At 50.0% G+C, this 25,491-nt stretch overlaps 1 protein-coding gene across 1 annotated transcript; it reads left to right on the forward strand.

The window, feature by feature from the left end:
• Positions 1 to 8,362: 8,362 nt before the first annotated feature.
• On the forward strand, positions 8,363 to 24,465 carry LOC142023744 (CMRF35-like molecule 7). Its single transcript, XM_075015017.1, has 5 exons — positions 8,363 to 8,402; positions 10,252 to 10,572; positions 21,072 to 21,121; positions 23,150 to 23,287; positions 23,618 to 24,465. Exons 1-5 carry the CDS (start codon positions 8,363 to 8,365, stop codon positions 23,765 to 23,767), a joined length of 699 nt encoding a protein of 232 aa, XP_074871118.1. The 3' UTR covers positions 23,768 to 24,465.
• The last annotated feature ends 1,026 nt before the right edge of the window (positions 24,466 to 25,491 follow it).

The raw sequence follows: 25,491 nt of genomic DNA on the forward strand, positions 1-25,491 counted from the left end.
CTAAAGAAAAGCAAACAAGTTTTCCACTGCGTGCCAGATTGCAAAGACTCAACATGCACAAGATACTTTATGAAAAGCATTACATTTTTTTTTAAATACACCCTGATGTTTGCCAGAGATTTGAAAAGAATTGTATAAAAAGCGGAAACAAGGTCAAAGGACAGAGGATGACTATAAACAAGTAACATGGGAATGCAGGGGCAAAATTAGAAAGGCAAAAAGCACAAAACCAGTTTGAGACATAAAGGAAAATGAGAAAACATTCTCTAAGTATTTTAGAAGCAAGAATAAAGCCAAGGACAGGGTAGGTCCTTTCCTCAATGAAGAGGGAGAAACAATAATGGAAAAATGTGAAAGTAGCAGAGGTACTTAATGATTTCTTGGTTTCTTTTTCCACCATGAAGATTGAAGACTGGATGCCTAACAAAGTGAATGCTGGTGGTAACGGAGTAGGTCAAGAAATTAAAATAGGGAAAGAAAAAGTTAAAAATTAGTTAGATGTTTTCAAGTCATCATGGCCTGATGGAGGAGCTGATAGAGGACGTATCCAAACCACTATCATCTTTGAAAAGTCATGGAAGTCAGGAGAGAATTCACAAGACTGGAAAAGGGCAAATGTAGCACCCATCAATAAAACGGGAAATAAGAGCAACTCAGGAAATTACAGCTTAAATTCAGTGCCGGCAAAGATAATGGAGCAAAATAGGTAAGGAACCCAGTTGCAAATATCCGGAGGATAATAAGGTAATATGTAACAGTTGGCACTTACCGAGAACAAATCATGTCAAACCAACCCGATAGCTTTCTCTGATAAGATAATAAACCTTGTGGATAAAGGGATAGCAGTAGGCGTAGTATACTTAGACTTTAGTGAAGCATTTGATACAGTATTGCATAACCACCTTATCAATAAACTAGGGAAACGCAGCCTAGGTGGGGCTACTATCAGATAAGGGCATAAGTGGTGAGACAACCAACCATTCTCAGAAAGTAGTTAATGGTTCACAGTCAGGCTGGAGGGGAAACAACAAGTGGGCTCCATAGGGTTCTGTTTTGGGGGCCAGTTTTTTTCCCCCACTATCTTCATTGGCGAGTTGGATAATGGCAGAGAGAGTACGCTTATCAAGTTTGCAGATAATGCCAAGCTGGGAGGGGTTGCAAGTGCGTTGGAGGATAAGGTCAGGACAAATTGAAGAAATGACCTAAGGCAGATAGGATGAAGTTCAATAAGGACAAATGTGAAGTACTCCACTTAGGGACAATCAGTTTCACACACACAAAATGGGAAGCGACTCCCTAGGTCAGAGCACTGCAGAAAGGGATCTAGGTGTCATTGTGGCCCAGAAGCTGAACATGAGCCAGCAGTGTGACACTGCTGCAGAAAAAAAGCAAACATGAGTCTGGGATGCATTAACAGGAATGTTGAGAGCAAGACATGAGAAGTCATTCTTCTGCTCTACTCCGAGCAGATTAGGCCTCAGTTGGAGTACCACAGCCAGTTCTAAGCACCACGTTTTAGGAAAGATGTGGAGAAACTGGAGAAGGTCCAGAGAAGAGCAACTAATAAAATGATTAAGGGTCTAGAAAACATGACCCGTGAGAGAAGATTAAAAGAATTGGGTTTGTTTAGTTTAGAAAAGAGAAGGCTGAGAGGGGACAGAATAGCACATTTCAAGTACCTAAAAGGGTGTTACAAGAAGGAGGGAGAAAAATTCTCCTTAACCTCTGATGGTAGGACAAAAAGCAGTGGGAAGTTTAGGTTGGAACTTGGGAAAAATTTCTTAACAGTCAAGGTGGGTAAGTACTGGAATAAATTGCCTAGGGTGGTCATACAATCTCCCTCATAATCCATATTTAAGAAGAGGTTGGATAAATATCTAAGCAGGATGTGCTAGATGGTACTTGGTCCTGCTGTGAGGGCAGGAGACTGGACTTTACCTCTTGAGGTCTCTTCTAGTTCTAGTTTTCTGTGATTCTAAGACAAGGCAGAGAGAGAGTGACAGCATATGTAAGAATGCCAGACACTTCCTCACTTTCAGACCTATTTTAATAACTCAGCCTTTACATAGTGTAGCGGAACTATTTCTTTACAGGTGACAGGAGGCACTGAACTGCACAACCACAGTCCTTTTCTGGGGAGGAATGGGGAATTAACAAAAAGGAAGAGGTCTGAAAAACACCTTTACCTGCCTAGATCTTTTCAGCTAGTATCCCTGGCTGAAAGCGGGAGAGCTGAGATTCATTTAGAAGATCATAAGGAAATTTTAACGTTAGTAGCCGACTACTGTGTCCAGGTCTGGGCATTATATTTCAGAAAGATGTGGATACATTTAAGTCCAGAAAAGAGCAACAAGAAGGATTAAAGGTCTAGAAAACATGGCCTATGTGGGAAAAATTGGAAAAAATGGGTTTGCTTAGTCTAGAGAAGAGAAGACAGAGGGGACACGAAAGCAGTTTTCAAGTACTTGTAGCAAATTTTTAAGTCCAAGCCCCACTATCCAGGCCTGAAGCCAAGGCTTTAGCTTCAGCTCAGGGCAGCTAGACTCTCAGATTTCAGTCTTGCTGCACCCTTCTCCTAGTGCAGGGCAGTGGGATTCAGGTGGACTCCAGATTTGGTCTTCTCTCCTGGGATTGTGTAGCAATAATTCTTCTCAGAAGTGGTTCATAGTGGAATGAAGTGTGTGAATCCCTGAGTCAGATTGTCCCCCCAAGATTCTGAACATTGCACGGATTTTCTCCTCTCTCCTGGCTGCAGAGCTTCCCCGTGAATGAGTCCATCTGAGGATATGGCACTGGACCACTTCTGAGCACTGGCCACCTAGAACAAGGATGGGCAAAACCAAATAGATTCAAGCGGTAATGGAGCTGTGAAGCTGAAGCCAAAGAACATAACTCTCAGTACCGCAGACCAGATTCTGAGATGGAACACAGCTTGCAAGCATGAACAAGTCTGAGTTGACTGGTGCAGCGATTAGCTCTATGTTCTCCCTCCATTCCTGGGAAAAGCTTCCAGCCCTGCTCTACCATCCTCTTCCAATGGAGCAGTGGGAATCTTCTGGACTGGTTCCCAGTGGGTTGCTGAGTCATTCCCACTGAAGTCTTGACTTCAGTGACCATCCACAAGCACATCCACCAAATTAGAATGTGCCCCTATCCATGTAAGCCACCATGACCAGGATGCTGAGCCTGAAGAGGATTGGACCATGCTACATGCAGCGTCAGTGTGGGCCTGTGATGGGGCTGGCAGTGCATTTCCCCAGCATGTTCGTTCACCAGCATTTCTCTTACCCAAACAGGGCCTTAGCTTTCCACACAGCCCAACAGGGCCACCATAGGCTCTTCTGCCTGAAGAGTGGGTGAATTAATTCTGTCCTTCAATGCGGATCCATTTGCCTATGTGCTTCCTGAACTACTTGTGCCCTGCCTGTTGCTTCCTGAGTCCTTCTTGAGCGCTCATCCCTACCCCCTCAAAGGGCTTTGGGATCCCTTTGGGCGCAAGGTCCTGTGAACATTACACTCATTTTCCATCCTCCCCACACGACAAGGATGTCTGAGGTTTGTTGATTCCACTAGGGCTATGTCTACACAGCAGCACTATTTCAAAAATAAGTGATTCTGAGAGATTTCCCAGAAGAGCTTATTTCAAAAATAATGCAGCTACACACCAAATACCTTTCAAAATAGCATTCAGGTGCGTCGAACTAGAGCATCCACACACAAAAGAGCCTATTTTAAAACAACACGAAGTCCTGTGGCACCTTATAGACCAACAGATATCTTGACGAAGCGCGTCTTTGCCCACGAAAGCTTCTGCTCCAAAATATCTGTTAGCCTATAAGGTGCCACAGGAGTTCTTGTTGTTTTTGCAGAAACAGACTAACACGGCTACCCCTCTGATATTTTAAATAGACCCACTGGATGCACTAAGGCTTATTTTGAAATACGCTCTATCCCCCGGTTACACAGCCCCTGTTTCAAAATAGGCACCATTCCTCAATCAGTGAGGTTTACCTATTTTGAAGAAAGCCCGCCGCTATTTTGAAATTCTTTAAAAATAGCAGCTGCATTATGTAGATAATAGCAAAGTTATTTCAAAGTGACTTGGCTGTGTAGACATACCTAGGGCTGCATGGGGGGCATTAGTCAAGAGAGACTTCAGCTTCATTGTGTCACATTTTTATAGCCGGGATCTCGGGTAACACACGGAAGCCCAGCTCTGCTGCCTTCAGCGCATTGCTCCTTTACATCAGCGGAAACACCAGCCCTGCATCCCTATTGGAGGAGGCTGAGACTGGCACACGGACAGAGCAGCTGATTGAAGAATTCTTTCCCAAACACCATGTGACAACATACAAGCAAAAATTATTCTAGGAACCAGCTAGTGCTACGACCTTCGGCCAGTGAGTGGGGACATTTCCCTTATTTGGTCGTTTCAGTCCATGACAAACCCTGCCCCTGCCTCTTTGTTTTCCCAGAGGCTTCAGCCTTAGCCCTCAAGCTAGTCACTGCCAAGAATAGAGCCTCCTGCTCTACAAACTCCAGAGGGCTCGGTAGCTGGGCTGTATTTGTGACATCTCCCCTGGATGCACAGTACATAAAGAGATACAGATGTATCACTTCCTCCCTCCAGCCCCACTGCCACCCTCTCAGAACTACCTCCACCTCAGCACCGTGGCGAAGGGAAAGGGAAAACTATGCCTTTGTGTTAGAAAACAACCCGAAAGCAAAACCTTTCTGAAAAGGGAAGTTTACTGTGGGTGCAGCTAACGCGGAAAGTACTGACATGCATTGCCTTGAACCAGTCTACTTCCCATTAACAGCTAGAGCTCTAGGTTTCCAGAAATCTTGACACTTTCCTTGTAGGATGAGTTCCTTCTTTGGAACACCATAATTAGCTCAATGTGTAATTTCTTCCGCATCCTACCAAGCTACATCTCTGATGGGAATGGGGAGGTGTGACTGCCTTATGATCAGCGCCTCTGCAAGAGGATAACTTTTGTACAAAGTATATCTGGTGAGGTACCACGTGAAAGCACAAATATGCTAATCATCGCTGTCCTGGTAGAGTATGTGTGGCCACATTGCATGTAAAATTATAAGATGTTACTGTATATTATTAAGCTATGCGCTGAGTTTAGAAAAGCAGGTACAAGCCCGACAGAAAGCACATTGATGCTTTATGCGGTTATCAACAAAACCAAACATATCTGTGTTCTGCTTACTTGGCCATCCCTACTCAAGAGGGTCCACAGGAGAGTTTCTCCCATCCACTTCCCTCACTCCTCATGACTTGTGAGGAGTACAGGGGTTGACTGTGACCCCTGAAAGGTCAGATTTTGCATGTCCCTACCAGATGCACAAAATTGAACCCTGAAAGATTGACCCTAAGTGGGTCAATCTTCCAGGCTAGACTTAAAAAAGCATGTGATAAAAATAAGTCTTCACTTTGATTCTTTTAACTTATTACATTAGGATGGCATTAGCTGCATTTTACCTCTTCTTTCTTTGTAACCAGTTCTGACTTTTGTATCTCGTTGCTTGTGCATACTTAAGATCTTCTCTTCTGGAGTCAATAAACTTGGTCAATCCAAAAACAATAGTTTTGATTAAAAATGTTCTGTAAGCTTCATCCGGGATAACAAGATTTGTGCATATCACTGTCTTGTGATCAACAATGGCTTTTAATCGGAGCTTGCTTTATCCAGGAGGGTACTGGGCAGTGTGAGATGCACATGTTGGGGGTGAAAGTCTGGGAAGGGGGGTTGGCTGATGCGGCCCTTTGTTACAGTCACGCTTGGCTGCAATAGCATTAATACAATGCTGTTGGGTGGGAGTTACATGCTGGCCTTGGTATGGATCAATCAGGAGTTAACCAAGCAGTGTTAAATACCCCAGATTGGAGAACACAGCCCTCCAGGTTGCTTCGGGTAATGGCACAGAAAAGGGGATTTCTTATAAAGACAGTGGATATGCAAGACCACATCCAGCCAGGTTATTAACCCAGCACCTGACATGAGTTATAATGGAACAAGGACCATGTAAAGCTAGCAGCTGGTCCACGTAGGCTTAAAAGAATTAGGAGGTTTCCCTTTAAATAGTCAGATGTCTGTAGAGGATCTCCCTGTCTTCTGCAACTGAAGCATGTGCTGTATGCAGCGAGGTGGTTAGCAAACACATGGCTCTTTGGAACCCAACGGTGCTCCTGCACTTTAGTTGTAACGTGTTGAGAGCAAAAGGTAACGGTACTACTGGGGTCGATGTGGTGTAAGAAGAGGCAGTCTCCAGCCTGTGTCCTTTCCCTTTGATTACAGAGGGCGAGAGACACACACAAGGGCAGTCGCATTACAATGAAGTTCTGAACTTAAGGCAGGGGAGAGATCTGTCCTTAGAGAGGGCCAGAAAATTATCCTCCTGGCCAGAAGCTGATGGAAAAAGAACCCAGAAACATCTCATTTGTGTGTTATTTTGAATGCTTTCACCTAAATAAAGCCCCCTAAAATTCAGTTTCTGAACTTGGAAAGTTTCTCTACTTGGGTGAAAACCCCAACTGTGGTGAAAACAAACATATGGGGGGAAAAAAAAATCTCGGCTCTGAAAACCTTTTCCTCTTAAGTCGGCTTCCTATTAGAACAGGGGTCTCAAACTCATGGCCCGTGATCATCGGCACCTGAGCAGTTCCACTGAGGCTACACACAGTTGCTGGCACCTGAGTGTCTGTGGTCCTGGGGGGGGTGGGGCTTCTGTACCCTTCCCTCAAGTACAGGCCCTGCTCCACCCACACCCCACTTTTCCCCTCCCCAGCTCCATCCTCTCCCCCCTCATTGCACCTTTCCTTCAAGCCCTTTCCCCTTAGGGATGCAGCCCCACAGATTACGGGGAGGCCTGGCATGGAGGTGGCAGCAGGGATCCAGCCCCCTTTACGGCCCTCTGCCAGGCCAGCCTGTTTGTTTCACCGTTGTGACTGGACGTGGAGTACCCCCAACCCCAGCATGGGAGATGTGGTCCAGCAGAATAGGCTGTTGCATAGCCCTACTTCCTTGTGGCTCCCATTACCACGGTGCATGCTGGGGAGGGACCCTGCTGCTGGCCCCAGCCCCTCCGGGACTCCACAGTCTAACCTGAGTATGGGAGACCCTCCCATCCATAGGATTTCTGGAGCAGGCAGCTTGGGGCCCCAAAAGGGTGTGGCCGCCCCAGCCTCCTGAATCTTCCTGTGGATGGTTCAGCTCAGTGCACTCCTCGCCTGGGTGTGGCGCAGAGCTAGCAGCCAGAAAGCAACGAAGACATGCAGAGGCCAACTGGTGGAGGCCCCCAGGTGCCACCGGCGGGGTGTTAAATCACGCAGGAGTAGCCGGGGAGCATGAGGGGCAATACACAGGGGACTCAGACACATGGAAGACTCCTCTTCCCCACCCCAGGACCCTGCCAGAGCAGGATGCCCACTGTCCTACTAGGAGGACTGGCAGACTGTCCCTGCCCTAAGGCGAACTGAGCCTGAGCCCCCGCAATAGAAAATATTTGACCAGAAAACTCTCCCCTTCCCTGGTCGGTGGGCTCCAGCTCTGCTCAGCACTCCTGCCTCTCAGGCCAGCCTCAGAGGAGCTGAAGCCGCTGGCAATATCATATGTGCATGCAGGGATTCACCCCCATTCGCTGATCACGCTCTAAGCACCAGGCAAACATTATGTATTGGCTAATGGGTTATAAAAGGAAGCAGAATCCAATCTATTCAGACTAGAGAGAGGACAGCCTATTTTTAGGGGTTGTTTAGACTTTTAGTGCATTTGCCTTCTCCCTATATAAGGTCTGATCATACTAAGTCTGAGCCTCTGTTACAGGTACCTTCAACTCCCACCAATTAACAGGAATGGAGGGTGCCGAGGCTCAGCACGCCGCAGGATCAGGCCCAAACGAGATTGCTAACCTCATATTTCTAGGTCTCTGGGGCGGGGCAGGGGTTATTAAATCTAAAACCATCCAGCTGCTTGGAACCTCATTTTCTGGCATTGGGTGGCCTAGGTCATCTGTGCTTGGGCGGGGGAGGGGCGCATTTTGAAAGGGGGACCAGGAATGAGGCTTTGCCCAGACCATGAAGCAGAACGTTACGTGAAACCCAGACCAGTATGAATGTAGGCAGCTGCAAACAAGCCTTCCAAAAATAGCAAAGCCCACAGAATGAGACCAATCCAGTCACCCCTTCAGGAGGAAGTGAACACACCCACGAGGCAGAAAATCTGAAGCTAAAGCCCTTGCTCAGTACATTTAGGACTAAACACAGAGTCCTGCCTGTCTGAGACCACACCAGAGATCCACATAGCCACCTCCAGGCCACACTTCGCTGTCTGAAGAACAAAGCATGACCATGAGGAGTTTTCTGGTTTGGGCCTGGATTCTTTCCCCAGGTAAGACAGGATTCTTTAAGTCAATAGAAATAGATGCAAGAGGCAGACCTGTTCCTATTAGGGTACTAGGAGCTGGGGCTGCTAAGCCCCTCCATACTCCAGCCCCCTACCCAAGCGCCTGTCACTAGACACAGGTTTGAACAAGAGGGAACGTCCTGGTTTAAAGTCAACCTGCAGGTAACTCCACGGACCAGGAGAAAAGACCCTCCCTAAAAGCCAAGACATTTCCCCCATGAACCTTGTTTTTTCCCCCCACTTAGCTAAGGGGAGGAATTACCACCCACAAGTGTAATAATTGTACTGCCTGCCCCCGCTTGCTCGGCAGGATTGCTCTCAACACAATTCTCCTCTTCTCCCTCAAACCTCATCCAGCCAGTTGGCTTGAGAAGGAATTTCAGTGCAGTGAAGTGTGCTGCTGATGGCAGTAACATCTCTAGCATGGAGACCTCCAAAGTGTCCCATGCAACTGTTGAATGTTCAATGGCATTGTAAGGCTGGGGTTTCAAAGTCACCTACATGACCCAGGAGCAGAACTGGCCTGAAAGTCACCAGGACTTGTGTTCCTAAGTCACTTGGACACATTTGACAAACCTGACCAATATAGATTTCTATCAGAAAAGCCCCAGAAGGAGACCAGTGGCATGATGGGAGAAGGTGGGAAGAGAGAGAAAAGAGATGACCACCAAGACAGGCACGCTGTGATTAGAACAACCCCAGCCACCAGTCAAAGAGGTGAGGGTGGTCTAATGAGCAATCACTTCAGTCTCTGTAGAAATCTCCTTTAAATATTTGCATTAGGTGCTGTACAATAAACCCTTGAGTTATGCAGGGGATTGTGGTTCTGCAACCCCTGCATAACTAGTTTTTTGCAGGTCGAGTCCTCTGGGCTTGCAGGGGCCAGGAAACTGTCCAGCCCAGCAAGACTGGTCAGTTTTCTGGCTCCCAGAGTGGTAGAGAGGCAGGAACTGGAGCAGCCTAGTTCAAGTTTCCCCACTGCTTGCCACTTGCAGGACCCAGGAGACTGACCAAGTGACTAACACCACGTCCAGCACCGTGGTGCCCAAGTACGTGAGCACAGGTCTGACGGCTGGAGGTGGAAGCATCCTCACGGTGGCTCTGAGGGCTGGCTGCCCCCAGCACTGCCCCATCCACCCAAGGCCCTGCCCTTTCTGGGAGTGGGGAGCCACCCCACTACTTGATCCAGCAGCCTGGCAATTCTGTCTGTCCTCCTGGAACCAACGAACCCTCTGTGGCATTCTCTGCTTCCCTGTTCTGCGTTTTCATAGGGAAACAAAGAAAGCAGCAGAGAGATTTTCTGTTCCTCTTGGTTTTGGAACGATGGGGGCAGGAGGAGAGAGAAAGCCATGTCACGGATGAATTCATTTCCTGGTTACACCAGCCTGGGAACAAATTGCCTTACTCATCGATCTTAACCCCTACTTCCCACATTATGGTTGCTAGGTCACCACTCCCCAGTTCAGTACCGAACGCCAACATTTAAAGGAGACTTCCACAGAGTCTGGAGACATGATGGTAGCCATCTTTAATGTATTTGTCTTCCCAGCAGCCCTGTGAGGCAGGGAAGCACCATTAGCCAGGAGGGAAGCAAGAAGTAAAGAAACTTGTCCAAGGTCACACAAAGTGTCCATGGCAGATCTGGGACTTGGACCCAGATCTCCTAAGGTTCAAGCTATTGGGTTTCGCCATCTTAGATCCACCACAAAGCAGCTGTCTCCTTCCACGCAGAAATGTCGGTGCACAAAGGATTGGAGGTGGCCAACAAATTCCAAACGGTGCATCTTTGTCTCTTGCTTAGCAGGAAGAACAAAATCAATTCTGCTTTTTGCAGGCTGTTGGGCTCTGACTGGCCCCAGCGAGGTGAGCGGCCCTTTGGGAGGGTCAGTGTCTGTGCAGTGTCAGTACTCAGATGAGTACCAAAATCACATCAAGTACTGGTGCAAAGGAACAAGCTGGTTGTACTGCTCCATCGTCATTCAAACCGACACGGCAGAGGTGGCAGGGGACAGAGTCTCCATCCAAGACAATCACGCTCAGCACACGTTCACAGTGACCGTGAAGAGCCTGGCACCGGGTGATGAGGATACTTACTGGTGTGGGATAAATAAGCGTGGATTTGACAAGATGCTCCCCGTCAATGTTGTCATCTCAGGTAAGTCCTTGAAGTGGCGAGATGTGCTGCACCACTGACCCCTCGTGGTGAGGCACTGGGTTATCAGCATCAGTGAACATGGCTGGGGCTGAGCTACAGGTCAGCGCTCTGACAAACCAGCTTGTCGGCCTGCCCAGTATACTCCACTGACTCTGCCAGGCAAGTAACAGCTGGAGTTCCCAAGTTCCTAGAGACTTGTCTCTATGCCAGCCAGCCAGCATTCCCTCCCCTTCTTCCCACCCATGGGCAGGATAAGTTCTGTTATATGCAAATGTGCACCACTAACAGACACACACTGTCAGCTGTGGACACTCTGACAATCAGTGAGGCAACAGCTGAAGCTCTCCTGGGTGGCCACCCAAATACTCCAGCAGCCCCTCCCATTTATCATCATCAATAACCCTTGGCTCAGTGCCCATTGGTAGCCCCTCCCATTGGCCGCACAGAAAAGTTATTGAATTTGCTGGCTGCAAAGAGACAAGCCACACACCAGCCCATCCGTGCAAGCCACAGCTCTGAGATGGTTTTGTAACAAAACCAAAGTAAGGGCAGAGGATGGGGAGGGAAGTCAAGACAAGACAGAGACACAGCTAGAGTTACCAACAAAACACACTACACAAACTCAATTTAGCAAGCTACAATCTGTGTCTAAGCAGGTCTCACTTATAGTCAGTTCCCAGAAACATCAAACCCCAGATGGAAAAAGTACCCCACAAGTTACTTGAGTAAAAGTACAGCTGCTTTTGGGGGAGGGAAAGATATACTTAAGTGCAAGCTACAAGTGCCCCTCTGGAAAGCTATTTAAGTACACCCACCACATCAATTGTACTCAAGTATCCAGAAGTGAAAGCAGCTGCACTTTTAGTCAAGTAACTTTTTAGGGTACCTTTTCCACCTCTTCAAACCCCTTCACTGTAGGATCTACCTTTGGCTGATTACCAGAGCTCTGGCCTCTTGTCAGAGTCTGTCCTATCTAGGACAGAGTGGTCCACCCTCCCTGGTCCCTGTGCTTTTGGGGGCCCGATAGCAGCAGGATGACTATCCTGCTGCCCATGGAGGGGAAGGCTCAGTGGCCAGGAGGGCAGAGCAGAGCAAAGCAAAGCAGAGCAGGCTGCCACTTGTGCCAACCATGTGGTGAATGCAGAAAGGAGCAAGGGAAGGCGACTGCCTGCACCAGGTAATCCCAGCCCAGTTGGTCAGGGAGGAGTTAAATGGGCAGGGTTGGAGGCTGAGTGGGGGAGGGATGGGGCCTGCAGTGCACAAGGTGGGGGTTCCCCATAGGTCCTGCCCCATCCCTCAGGATGGCCCTGCCTCTTGTGTCCCATGAGTAATGGATGCCAAAAATGGCATTCCACTTCTGCTAATATGTCCAATGTTGATAGTCACTGTTCTCAGAGGCTTTCCAGGGTCCAAGGTCCATCCTCACTCTGGATTATTAATCTGTCTCCTCCTCCAGCCCCTCATTTAGGCTGATGGTACACAGCTTACCTTACATGTAGATGTACTTGGTTGATACTGGAGACCCAAGAAAACTGGTGAGACAACATTCCTTTGTCTCTGGCCAGCTCAGCTTATTTAAATGGCTTTGCAAAACACCTATTAAGAGCATATTTTCAAGCTCACATCTGCGATTCTTTATGCACTGCCCATACATCCCTCATAGAACCTTATCAATAAGCAACATGTTACCAGTTTGCATAGGATTCCATGACGACTGTTCAGGTATGTGTTGGCAGCAAATGAGTCAGGCCTGCCATGAGTTGAAGTATGGGGTGCCACCACCACTGGCACTGAGTGGTTCCTTGGGTCACAAGTGTCTCATTTCGGCCAAGGGCCCTTAATTGATGAGCAGCGTGGGTCTTCTCCAAACATGAGCCATGCCACCCAGCTTATCTTCTCCTGCTGCCTTCACAGCCTCCCTGGTTTTCCCTTGCAATGGTCTGATTCTTCCCCATCTGCCCCAGGAGAGGGAACAATTGCTAGAGGCTGAAGTAGCATGTTACAACTGCAAGACCTCACTCAGGCAAAACTCCCACTGAAATGCAGGGGGCATCTGCCTGAACAAGGGCTGCAGGCTCATATGAGCAGTTAGACCCAGGACAAAGAGAGGCCCAGGGAAGTGGGTTGGATGGCAAATGAGTGAATAGTTTTAAATGTCACCGATTTGCAAATATTCGTGCAAGGTAAGGGGGCCAGGGGAGAGATTTTGCTGTGAATGACAGGGTCATTCACAAATATTTGGCCACCTACTGGCTATTTCTGGCAAAATGCATCAATCCTAAAAAAGTTGCATGAGTTTTAGCAGAGATGCTTGTTAGTCCCAAACATCACATTTTCAAGAATTCTTCACTCTGTTATTAGCCTCACATTTGCAGTTTTGAAAGGTATCCATGGAGGAGGGACAGGCAGAGATATTATCTGCATTAGGTAGGTTATAAAAAACTAAAATAAAGCCATGGCTATTCATCGCATTGCAGTGAATCAGTGCCATCTCTGTCAACTGGCATCAGAATGCAGAGGGGAAGGGTATGGACCTGGCATATGTCTTTACTACCAGGAAGATCAACTTGGTCAGGGTCGATCTTCTGGAGTTCGATTTCACATGCTGGGTAGAGACCTGTGAAATTGAACCATCTGGGGTCAGCAGTTGACCTTCGTACTCCTGCTATCACAAGGAGAGTTTCTCCTATTGACCCCCTCTTCTGTTGAGGTGGCCAGGTGAGTCGATTGCAGATAAGCTGATTCTAGTTACACAATTGCCATAGCTAGCCTTGCTTATCTGCATCAACCTAGCTCCCTAAGTAGGCCAAGCCTGAGACAGAAGTGCAAATGGGAGGGGATGAGAAACCAGGGCCTCTCTGCAGGGTCTGTCACCGTTGAATCTTTTCCTTAATGAAAAAAAAGCAGAGAAGCTCATTTCTAACCCAATTCCTTCAGCAGACATTGAGAAGTGGGCCATAATAAAAATCAATCCAGAATTCAAACACCGCCCCCCCCCGGCCCCAAAGAGGAAAAATAGATACAGCAACATCACTAGGAGAACAAGGAGGTGGCCAATACCTGTTAAGATCAACAAATCTATGTCTGATAAGAGGAGTGTCATCTACATAATACTCCAATAATATTCCAGAGTCTAGGTGGATCTGAATGTCCTATGGATAATTAAAACATCTGGTCACTTTGGATAAGGACAGAATTATTTCCAAAGGGCTTTAAAGTACAAACTCAGCCACAAAGTGACGAAAGCTAGGCAGAAGTTGCCCAGGTGTTATTTCACCTTGTTCTAAAGCATCTTGGGTCCACCAATGTCACACAGGCTACCTGGCTAGATGGGCCATTTACTTGCCCCAGGAACATGGCTCATCCCACTAGCTAGAGGGATGTCTGAATGGCATGGGGAAGAACATGGAGGTGCAGAGGGAAGGTGGGAGAAGCCTCACTCACTTGTTAGCTAATATACAGGATTAGACATTTAAAAACCACACACATGTAATGCTGACAGACCCAGGTTGCCAGCACCAGGGATAGAACCTGCAAGCATAGGGTCTAAAGCCCCTGCACTCTACCACATGAGCTAAAGGCCAGGTGGCTCTCAGCTGAGGCTGTAGAACAGAGACTTCACACACCCCATATGAGGGCTCACTGCCTCTGGGTACTACATGCTTCCCTGGGCTGAGGAAGCACATCCCAAGCTTTTGAGACCTTCCAGCAGTTCTTCCCAGCCAACACACCAGTTGTAACGCCAACAGACCCGGGTTGCCAGGCCCAGAGATAGAACCTACGAGCAGAGGGTCTAAAGCCCTGCACTCTACCACGTGAGCTAAAGGCCAGCTGGCTCTCAGCCAAGGCTGTAGAGCAGGGACTTCACTCACCCCAAATGACATCTCAGTGCCTCTGGGTACTGCACACGTATGCCAGAATAGTTGTCATTTCCTACCTCTGCTGCCCCCACGGATTCCTGTAGAGGACGCTAACTCTTGCTCACTTTCCCCCAGCAGTGCTAGGATTCCCTCACAGCCTGTTGCACTCAGCTCCCTGAGAACTCAGGCTGACTCCAGTCTCATCCCTCAGATGGGCTTGGTGGGCATGCACCTCCCTGGGGCCATCAGCAGGCCACAAAATTACAGCGAAGGTGCTCAAATAAAACCGTGCTGTAGTTTTCTGCTTGCTCAGGGGTCAGCAACCTTTCCAAGGCGAATGATGAATTTTGGCCTCTGGGGACTCCTGAGACTTTTTTTTTTTTTCGTTAAAGTCACTCATAGTTCTACTTACAACAGCTTCATTAATAAACTTGTGGAGCTTTATTGTTTCAGGGGTTAGTTGGTAGCATTCGCTGGGCTTCTGTTAGTCTGCAGGCAGCCTGGCTTTGACCAAGCACCCAGCTGCACAGTGGAGGAGAGGTGGGGCTGAGCTCCTGTCTCATGTGGCGGGAGGGTGTGGGGGTCACTGACCTCTGTCCTAGCTGGTACACAGGGCAAGGAGCCCAGAGCCCAGCCAACATGAAGGCAGATACGGGCTCAGACAGGAAGTCGGTCACACAGAGGTTGGCGATACAGTTCTGTTGTCTTTCATTGGCAGCTGCTCCTACACCAACAGCAGAAGAGACGACAGTCAGTGCCTTCACGGGGACTGTTCCTCAAGTGGAAGAACCCATTGATGCCAGGTCAGTGCCAGAGCCAGACCTGCTGATGAGGGGAGAGGGAAGGAGGGCAAAGGAGCCAGCTGCCTTCGGGGCCCAGAGCTCCCAGTTGCTGCAGTGGAGGCATCAGACAGAGCCCCAGCTCTTTAAATTGCTGCCTGAGTCCCAGGCGATACTGGGGTGTGGTGCTGTCTGGTACTGCCTCTTCTGCCTGAGGCTCTGCCCCTTCCAGGAGTGTGACACCACCTCCCCACACCTTATTTAGGGCCCTGGTGGATCTGTTAGCTCCCCTGGCTGAAGCTTATGCTATCGACATTATAAGATCTCCTTCCACAAACCTCTACAGTAAGTTCAGGGGTTTTACACAGCCCTCCAAAGCCAGGGCCACATCCCTGCAGATGCTAAGGCATTAAGTCAGCCATTGGCAGCTTGTAGCCCACTGGAGTCCTATGTGTGGCCCATAAGATATGCTATTTACCGCTGCCCGCACAGCGCTGCCAGATTCTGCTGGCTTCCAGCTGCGTAGGGATTTTAACTCCCAGTATCACTGAAATAATAAATGTAGAGCTAGGGCACATGACATGATCTCGTGACAATCTTGTGGTCCACTCACCAGCCTCAGTTGCCCATCCCTGCTGGAGGTGCAGCTCAGGTAGTAGGTAAGTTTCTAGAACTCCCAGGTCTCTGCACACCAAAGGCACTGAAGAAAAGGCTTTTGATCTGAGTTTATATGCTGAGCTAGGGACATTTATCATCTAAGTCAGAACCAGGCAGTCCTACTGCTCTACCAGCCTTCCTGTCCAGCAAACTCTTGCCTGCCTTGGAAGGTGAATGCCACTGTATTGCAACAAGCTCCTGTATTAAACACAGATCTGCAAACAAGCAAAATAGACCCTAGACAGTCAACACTGTTCCAGCCTGACAGGGTGGAAGGTTGAAGTATTCTTGTCATTCCATCAAGCTGTCCTCTCAGGCAGGGGGATGCACCATACATGAGAGTAGCCAGCTGTACTACTTTTCTTTTGGGAAGAAAAAAAAAAAAGAGCAGAAATGGTCCTTTATTTCCTTCACACTTTGCAGAAGCAGTTTACAAACCCCAGCCTGGAAGGGGTTTATGACATTTAATTCCGTGTGACTGTGTCTATAATTTTTAAGACCAGAAAAGCCAAAGTTTCAGGCAAAAAACACAGTGCTATTTTCCAATGCAAACATAGAATCAAAGGACAGAGACCTCAGTAGGTCATTAAGTCCAGCCCCCTGGCCAAAGCACAGTCAACCCCAACTAAATCATCCCAGCCAGGGCTTTGTCAAGCCAGAACTTAAAACCTTCTTGGGATGCAGATTCCACCACCTCTGTAGGTAATAGAATAATATCAAGTCTGCACTTTTCATCCACAGATCTCCCAGTGGTTTGCAAAGGAGGTCAATATTGTTATTGCCAGCTCATGGATGGGAAAAAACACTCAGGCACAGGAGGAAACCTGACTTTCCCCAGAGTCACCCAGAAGCCAGTGGCAGAGCCAGGAATAGACTCCTGGCCAATGGATGCTGGGGTTTGGACTCTAACAATTAGATAACACTGCCACCCCTCAACAGAATGAGGGTTTTACTGGTCATTTAAGTCTACTTCATCATTAAAAAGTTTGCTTTATAAATGTCAAATCATCCTGGCGGCCCTGGTAGGGTTACTACAATGATTCCCACTCTTATACAGAGTGCAATAAGTTTTTGAAGAGATCATACCTTTGTTAGGTACTATGCTGAGTCAAACAAATTTGTGCCATGAGGCACCTGCGCCTAGACCTTCAGATATCTTTAGGTGCTAAACTCTCATTGAAGTCCATGGGAGCTGGACATCCAGATACCTTTAAAACTTTAGGCCCTTGTTGTGCAGAGGGGAAAGCGTGGACTGCTAGCTAGATCAAGTTTTCCTCTGCAAAATGCTTTGGGTTTATTCAGCATGCAGCTGAAATCCACCATCATCGGGATACCAGGAAAGCAGAGTGGTAGCCTCAACTCTGCAACGTTGTGATGTGCAACTTTGGAGCAAGTTACTTAACTCGTGCCTCAGTTTCCCCATCTGTAAACAGGAGCTAGAGAGTAAGACTTACCACCCATCTTGAACAACTCGAGATGGGAGCAAGATCCATCTCTCATCTTTATTTTGCAGAGGGTGAACGTTTAAGATAGGGGTTGAAACACATATTTCTCTCCTTTGCCTTGTCTACCAAGCCTCACCTGGCTTATCCTGGCCCCCCTCATCTGTCTGGTTCTCCTTTCGAGTCTGTTGGCAGCTGTGACGTTGAGAAAAGCATCCCAGAGGAAGAGGACCAAAGGTAAAAACAAAAATCTCTCATCAGCTTTGCTCTTTAGAGCCATTTCGTTCTCTGTCTAGTGCAGCGAACCAATTTGCTTCCCTCCTATAAGCCACTCTCTGCTTATCACTAAAGTAAACAGCACACAAAGATAATCTCTAACCTCACCCCACATGCTGAGTCAATTACTCCATGCCATGAAATGGTAGATGCCCACTGCACCCCCAGCCATCCCACATCCTCAGCCACAGCAATGGCACCAGCACCTACCTCGGGCTAGAGCAGTCGCTCTCAAACATTTCGGCATCACGCCACCCCTCCCCCTTTTGATTTTAGGGAAACCTTCTCACCCCTCCCACCTCTTCTTTACCATCAAAACCCCCTTGTCACAAAAGATTCAATTTGGAATTTACAATAAACACAAGAACTTGACATAAGATTGTCATCTAAAATGAAAAATAAGCACAAATAAATAGTTTCCCTAGGCTCCTTGCGGGTACCAGCTGCAGCCCCAGCTGGCTGCTGCCAGAGCCCTGTGCCCGCTGCCAAGGCTGCCCATGTGAGTTGCCCAGCCCACCTGAGACCTGCACTGGCAGAGCCACCTGCCCAAGACCCACACTTCTGGGGCCAGCCACATACTCAGCCACCAGCCCCCCACCCCAGCTGCAGGCCAGCCACCCGAGCCCCCCACCCAAGCCCCTGCCGTGCCCAGGCCAGCCACCCGAGCCCCCCACCCAAGCCCCTGCCATGCCCAGGCCAGCCACCCGCCCATCAGCCTGAGCCCCTGCCGTGCTATGCCATGCCCAGGCCAGCCATCCGAGCCCCATGAATCCTACAAACTGGCCAGCTGCCCAAGCCCCACAAGCTGCTTGCCTGAGCCCCTCCCCTCCCAGAAAGCCAAGCACCACCAGGCCTCCGCTCTTACACCATCCCTATGCCCCTTACCCAAGCCAGACACCGCCATCCCTGCATCTAACCCCCTCTTCCTCCCCACCAACCTTCATTCATTCACCTTTGCATGTGGGCCTTTACCAACTGCCTGCTTTTTATAGCAGCTGTGCCGGGTCACCCATGTAAAATGGCAAAGGCCAGCTCTTTCTTTGGTTGGGGGGGGCTGATCACCTCACACCCCAGTTTGGGAAACAGTGGGCTAGATAGAGGACTTGGCTTGTTCAAAAGCACAAACCAGCTGGTCCTGAGCAAGTTCTTTAAATAAGACTCATTAGTATCCAGCAAAAGAATCATAGAAACAATTTCCCTTGGGTTACCTGATTTCCTCAGCTGCTCCTGGGAACTCCTCCTGCGGCCTGTAGGCAGTGCCAGTTTCTGCTGCCAAGCTCTCCACCTAACCCACATGCCCCATGCTGCCTCAGGTGTGATCATTCTGTGACTCAGTTAGCAGCAGCTGGGCTTGCCAGAGTCTGAGAGAGACCAGGGAATAGCTGACAAAGCCTTTTCTTCCCTTGCCTCAGCTGGCTGGAGTGCAGCTGCTGCCTCAGCAAAAAGAACCAACCCAGCCCTGTGGCTGCTGCTGCACCAGACAGTTGCCCTGGCATCCTTTAAATTGGGTCAAGAAATGGTTGAGTTAAACCAGAGCAAAGTCTCTGCAGCCGTTTATTTAGTATGTTGCCGCTGTGTATCAGGCTGATGCTATTGCCACAGGCTTTCCTGCTTCTCACCTGCTCCACCCACCTGTTGTCCCTTGTCTTCTGCTTCCAGGGCCAGCTGTTTAGGTCTCTTTGTTCTGTGCTTGTACAGCACCTAACACAAGGGGGTTCTCAACCACAACAGGTGCCCCTAGGCCCTACAATAATACAAACAACACAACGCTTCATTGAGTTCAGTTTATGAATGGCTAGTGTGCATTTAGGGGAAGCCAATTTCTTATTCACCTAAGCTAAACTGAAGTAAGCTGTTCTCACACTGAAGTGTCTGTCCACTCAGAATTCTGCCCTGGTTTCTCGAAATCCAGTGTTGACCTGATTTAATTAAACGGATGCAGCTTCTGCATGTGGATGATTCCTCAAAGACCCCATTTTGTTGGATGGGGCTGATCTTGCTTCTCAGCTCCAGTGAGCCTCTGCCACATTGCATTGTTAGCGCCCGCATGGAGGGGTGTACAGATACACGGTGGTCTCTTTTTATTTCCTGATTCTGCAAAGAGATCATCAAGAAAGCTGCTTCTCTTTTTCCTGATCCTATTGTGAGACGTGGGGAAAGTACCTAAAAAGTTACTTGTATGAAAGTGCAGTTATTTTCATTTCTGAGTACAATCGAGATGTGACACGTGTACTTTTACTTGAGTTGTTTTCCAGAGAGACAGAGATAAGTTGTACTTAAGCACATTCCCTCCCCTCCCCAGCACTTTTACTCAAACAGCTTTTTGGGTACTTTTTCCACCTCTGACTGTTATCATAGAATAATAGCCCTGGAAGAGACCTCAGGAGATCATAGAGTCCGGCCCCCTGCCCAAAGCAGGAAGTCCCCTGCAAAAAAGCTGCTTCTGCAGCAAGGTAGACAGATATGCTACAGATGTCTCACACACACACACACACACACACGTGTATCTCTCTCTCGCTTTCATTTGCACGCTGCATGAAAGAAGAATTCTCAAAGCAGAAAGATCCAGACCTCAAAGAGATTTAGGTTTCTAACACATTCGGTGTCTAAATAACTTTGAGGATCTGAAACAAATGACAGTACTAATCCTTAAAGGGAAACTGTCCCCAGAACCTTGGAGACCCCCTAAAAAGATACCAGGTTTGGCCAGAAGCCCCATTCCTTGCACTGGGAATCTCCAGAGCTCCCTTTGTCCAAACAAAGCAAAGGGGAAGGAAGACGAACTCTCCGATGCATCTGAAACTGACTGGCCACTGCTCCCAATGGCTCTCCTTGTCTCCAGCTGGCACCCCCCACCCCGCCCCGCTCTCTGCATCAGCTCCCAAGAGCTGCCTCTGTGAGCTCTGCACGCTCAAGGCTGGGCACAAGGACGCCCTCCACAGGGAACAGACTCTGCTGAGGTGAGCACTGAGCTCTGCAAACCATGGAAGAAAGTTTCCCTGGAAGATGTGTGCTCTGGGTGGTATCTGCACCCTGGCTCTGTCCTCTCCTTGCCAGGCACATCCATGTCCTCATAGTGCTGGTGATGAGAGACTTGGAGAGCCATGGGAGCAGGAGCGTGGCCCACCAAGGAGCTGAAGCTGCCACTTTCCCTGGGTGCTGCAAAGTACTATAGGTCTGTGCACAGCCCCCTCCGGAGCTGGTCCTGAGGGCTGTGTGTGTCTTCAAAAGCTGACCCAGTTCTTTTGAGTCCCTACTGACGCAGGACCATCTCCCAGGGAGTGACAGGCACACACGGTCCTGGGAGGGAGAGGTTCCTTTTCAGAAGCTCCCCAATGGAGCTGGTTCTGAGCCTCAGTCCTAAGAAGGCTTTATTTCCCTGACTTTGCAGGGTACTCCTTCTCCAAGTGCCTGAGACAAGCCCAGCTGTAAGTGAAACTAGCTGTACATCAGCTTGATGCATTTCCTATTTCTGACTCTTTCAGCTCTTGAGGACATGCTGAGGCAGAAGGAGAACAGCCACCCCAATAAGACGGTAAGGCAGCTCTCAGGGAGGTGCTCAGATGCCATGGTGTGATTGCAGTGCAGGATACAACTGTAGATTGCCAGCAGCTCCCTGAGGTCAGAGTATTTCACACGCCCCTGAATCCCTGGAAGTGGGACACACCAGCTAGTGCAACGGACTCATCCTAGGAATAGCATCCTCAAGGCATAAGCTAAAGCAGCGATGGGCAATAGGAAGTGGGCCCCATGAGTGGTCCTCCGTCATCTCAGAGGGCCACCTGCAGCCCAGGCCCCCCTTCTCTGCTCCTCTCTCCCTGCGCCTCTCACACCCTGAGCTACCGGAGCCCCACCCTTACCTGCTCCTCGCCCTCGCTCCCAGCACATTCAGAGTGCCACAAAGCTGCCGAGTTGTGCCCCGTCTCTGCTCTCTCTCCACCCTCCCAGCTGATTCGCTGGGTTCCAGCTCAGGAAGGGAAGGGCAGGAGCAGGGGGAGAATGTGTGTCAGCAGATTTACAGCACTGGGAGGATGGAGAGGAGGAAGTGTGGGGTGCTGATGCCCCAGTGCATGGGAGGCATGTGGGGGAGGGGGCAGACAGGAAGTCCACAGGCCACATGGGGAACCCCAGTGGGCCATGCGGTTGCCCACCACTGGCTAGAGTCAAGCTACCCTAGCGCAGAAGGTGTCTGTCTCTCCCTAGGGGCTGGTTCACCTAAAACATTTCCTCCATTGCTTCCATTGCCAGCTAAGGGAGTTCCTATTGTAGCTCAGTGTGATGCTCCCAGTGGTAGCCAGGATTGTTGGGACACCCTGCTCCTGCCTGCTCTTGGCACGAAGACCCCTGTCTCCCTGGCGTGGGCCAGTTCCCCAGTTCTAGCAGCCATAGGCAACACTAACCCTCCCCTCTCAGACCTGCAGGCCTTGTTATTATTCTACAGGCTAGTGATAGGTAAACCCCACCCCTTGAGGTCACCACACATCTCCGTGGAGCGTCCAGCCCCTGGTTCACTGGAAGTTTGCAGCAATCAGAGTCACCACTTCCAGAGAACAGCCTGCCCCAGATGGCCAGGTCCACCTCTGGATACCCCTCCAGTGAGCACCCAGCTCTTACAGGAGTTACATTTGTTTAACAGGGATTCAAGGAACAGCAAGCAGAGGCCTCAGAAACAAACGGTTACCCACAGAACAAGATCATACCATGCACGCTAAAGCCTTAATGAACGAGCCACTCTCACTCCTTGTAGCGTGTGGCTCACCTTAAATCGGTACAACTCCTTACAGCCAGCGTAGCCGAGTTCCCCTTTCATGAGACAAGTACATTGTCAGTCTCCTGCCCAGGGGAAGAACCCTGGGTCACTTTGTAAGCCAAGAGACAATCCTTTGTCTTTCTCGATAAACAGAGCCCCCTCCCACCCCAGCTCAGCTATTAGTTTATTCCTGTAGATTTCCTCACTTGTAGATTTCAGTCCTCGAGTCCTCCCCAGCTCTGGGTGCAAAGAAGCACACGGCGTGAGGCATATGACACACAGCAGCCGAGCAGGCAGAGAGGGAGCTGGGTGTCTGTTACCTCTTGCCCGCAAAGAACATATCTGAGGTGTGTCATCTGCTGGCTTTAAATTCATAATTTCCATGTAACTCTTGAGCTATTATCCATGCGTACCTACCACTATGATTATGAGGACCAAGGGGCCACTGGCTCTTGGCAGGGACCACACAGCCCACCCATCAATGAACTCTTCTGCCTCTGTCTGACCCAGGGAATCCTTGTAAATCCTATAATCCCTGGTCCCCTCCAGCCTCTGTTACCAGTGGCCCTTGGGTTACACATGAGAGTCTTGTGTTTTTAGCAGGACAGTCCCAGCCTTGCTGATTAACCAGGGTGGGGTGGGAGGGGCGTTTGTTTAGACTGGCAGCTATGGTGACATTGTTGACCAGCTGAAGGCTGGCCAAGGAGTCACACTCTGCCGTCCCCACCCCGTCACTCCTCAGCAGGGCATTGTGCTAAGCGGGGTCCCTTCGAGCTTGCTGTTTGCTCTGAACACCTCCACCATCTGTTTCAGAACCCTGGGCACCCCCTGCCCTTCACCGTGCCACATTCTGCAGCCACGGGCCAGATGGGAATCTATGTGAACAAGCAGCCCCCATCCAGCTCAGCCCATCCGGAGTCTGAGTATGCAGACATGCAGCTGGGGAGACAGGTAGGAAGAAAACTCAGCGACCGCCCGTGCTGCTGGAGGCTGGACTCCCACATTTGGGGACTCCCTCGCTGCCAGGCCTGGAAGAAGCCGTTCAGAAAGGAAGTCTGTTCTAGCTCAAAGGCAAATTCTGCCTTTTTCCTCTTGTTTGCCAATAACCCGCCCCTTGTAGCAGCAGAAGCTTGCGAACCCTGCAGCAAAGCACAGCCCAGTTAAAGATGGGGATCCCTGGTGGTTTGCAAGGGTCTCTTCCTCTCTCTGGAGCTTCCCCCAGTTCTTGCATCTCCTCCTCTTGTTGCTGCTTCTCTCTGATTCACAGTGTCTTCATGGCAGGTTTCCAGAGGGAGAGGAGCAGCTTCTCCTGGCCCAGAGGGCAGCTCAGCTGCAGTTCAGCAGGATGTCTACGTCGATATGAGCCCAATCACGCTCCATCCCCACCCTCCTTATAGCCAAGCAAGGTGTGGGAGAAAAGCTGCAGGCTGAAGCCCTTCCTCCTCCTCCTCCTCGGCCATTTAACAGCTCGCTCTGATTTTCCTCCCATCCCTTGAAAGCTTCCAAATGGGCATTCCCATTGCCCTGCTTCAGCAATCTGCCAGCAGCCAGGCGCGGTGAGGACATTTGCTCCCAGCACAGCCATCCTCAGAGCTGCACTGGGGGAGCAGGGCAGGAGAGCTGTTACCACACCGGCCTTCTCATCTCCTTGACCTCAGCTTGAAACAGCTCAAGGACTCGGCGACTCCGTTCTCTGCCGGGCGGGAGGGATTGCAATGGAGCTCCTTGTGTCCCTTGTTCCCGGCTGGTGAGGGGAGGGGCGGAGAAGTGATTCACACAAGCTGTGTATTTTCCCCTCGCTCCCTAACAGGCAGGGGAACAGGAAGAGGAGCAAGCTGTGTCCTCGTCTGCGTGGCTGCTGCCTCCCCGCAGGCCTCCCGAAGCGGTGCCCTCGCCCTACCCAGGGTTATAAAATGGTGCCACACAGACCCCAGCGCATCAAGGGGGCACAAACCCTGGCCAAAACCTGCACGGAATCTCTCTCCACAGCCGAAGCAGAGAGAAAGCAAGGCCAGGTGAACAGAACGTGTCCCTGACGCACAGCCACTCTCCACTCCCTCCCGGCCCAGTTCAGCTCCTCCGCCCGCCACCTGCCGCCAGCTGATTTGTGCAGGGGTGGCGCTTCTGGCTTGGGGCAATGGGGAGGAGGGATGGACAGGCGGCTGGCAGCACACACACAGACAGGTTCATTCCCCCTCCTACACCCCTAGTCCCTGCACTCCTTAGCCCTGCATCCCTCCCCACTGCATCCACAGGGGGAAACTGACTGGGATGCAGCAAGCAGCCGGCATTTCTGCTTCCCCCACTCTGCCAGTACTGCTCCTCCTCCGTCTCAAATCCCTCTTGGAGGCTGTGAGGAGGGGAGCAAGGGGCAACATCAGGGGTCCCAGCATCCAGGTCACGTTCTCGGCCTAGGATGCGTAAGGAGAGGGCGCAAGAGCAGCTACTCCTGAGGCCTCACAGCACAGCCCAGGTGTGGGGAGCGACCGGGGTGCAGAGACCCTGGTGCGTGCATGTGCGGGTGTGTGGGGGGAGGGGCTGTGTTTGAGTAAAACCAGCTAGCCGAACGCCAGCCCTGTGCTGGAAAAGGGACTGTCCCACTACCTCAGGCTTCACGTTGCCCCCGGGAACTACCAGGGCTTGAATTAAAGTTTTGTATGAAATTGGGGGCAAATGTAAATATGGTTGAAAACATTTTAAAAATAAAAATCTGAAACACTTTTTACTGTCTTATTTACAGGGTCTTAATTCATGTTTGTCTTGCTAGTCCTTCCCCGCAGGCAGAAGCAGAGAACAGGGTCAGGGCCTGCTGTGTCCCCAAACAACCAGGCCAACCCTCCAAGCTGGACATGAGACACTTTCCTCCCTAGATCAGGGGCATCGGTGACGGGGGGGGGATGAGGCACAAGGAACTGTGGGAAGTCCAGTCCCTCCCATGGGTGCTGGGGAGGGGGGAACAGGCAGAGGGAACTGGGGGTCCTCCCCAAGAGGTGCTGGTGAGCAGCAATGAAGCGGGGCAGGAGGAACTGGGTTTCTACCCCCAGGAGGCCAGTGAGGAGGAAGAAATGGGGCAGGGGGAACTTGGGGTCTCCCCCAGGGATGCTGCTGATGTGGGAGGGGTGATGTGGGAAATTGTGGGTCTCCGCAAGGGGAGC

Source organism: Carettochelys insculpta, chromosome 20 (genome assembly GCF_033958435.1).
Source record: "Carettochelys insculpta isolate YL-2023 chromosome 20, ASM3395843v1, whole genome shotgun sequence".
In the NCBI taxonomy this organism is placed as follows: domain Eukaryota; kingdom Metazoa; phylum Chordata; order Testudines; family Carettochelyidae; genus Carettochelys; species Carettochelys insculpta.

Coding starts and splice junctions, on each gene's coding strand:
- LOC142023744 (XM_075015017.1), top strand. CDS start 8,363: ATGAGGAGTTTTCTGGTTTGGGCCTGGATTCTTTCCCCAG. Junction 8,403..10,251: donor GGCCTGGATTCTTTCCCCAG/GTAAGACAGGAT, acceptor TGCTTTTTGCAG/GCTGTTGGGCTCTGACTGGC. Junction 21,122..23,149: donor ACAGCCACCCCAATAAGACG/GTAAGGCAGCTC, acceptor CATCTGTTTCAG/AACCCTGGGCACCCCCTGCC.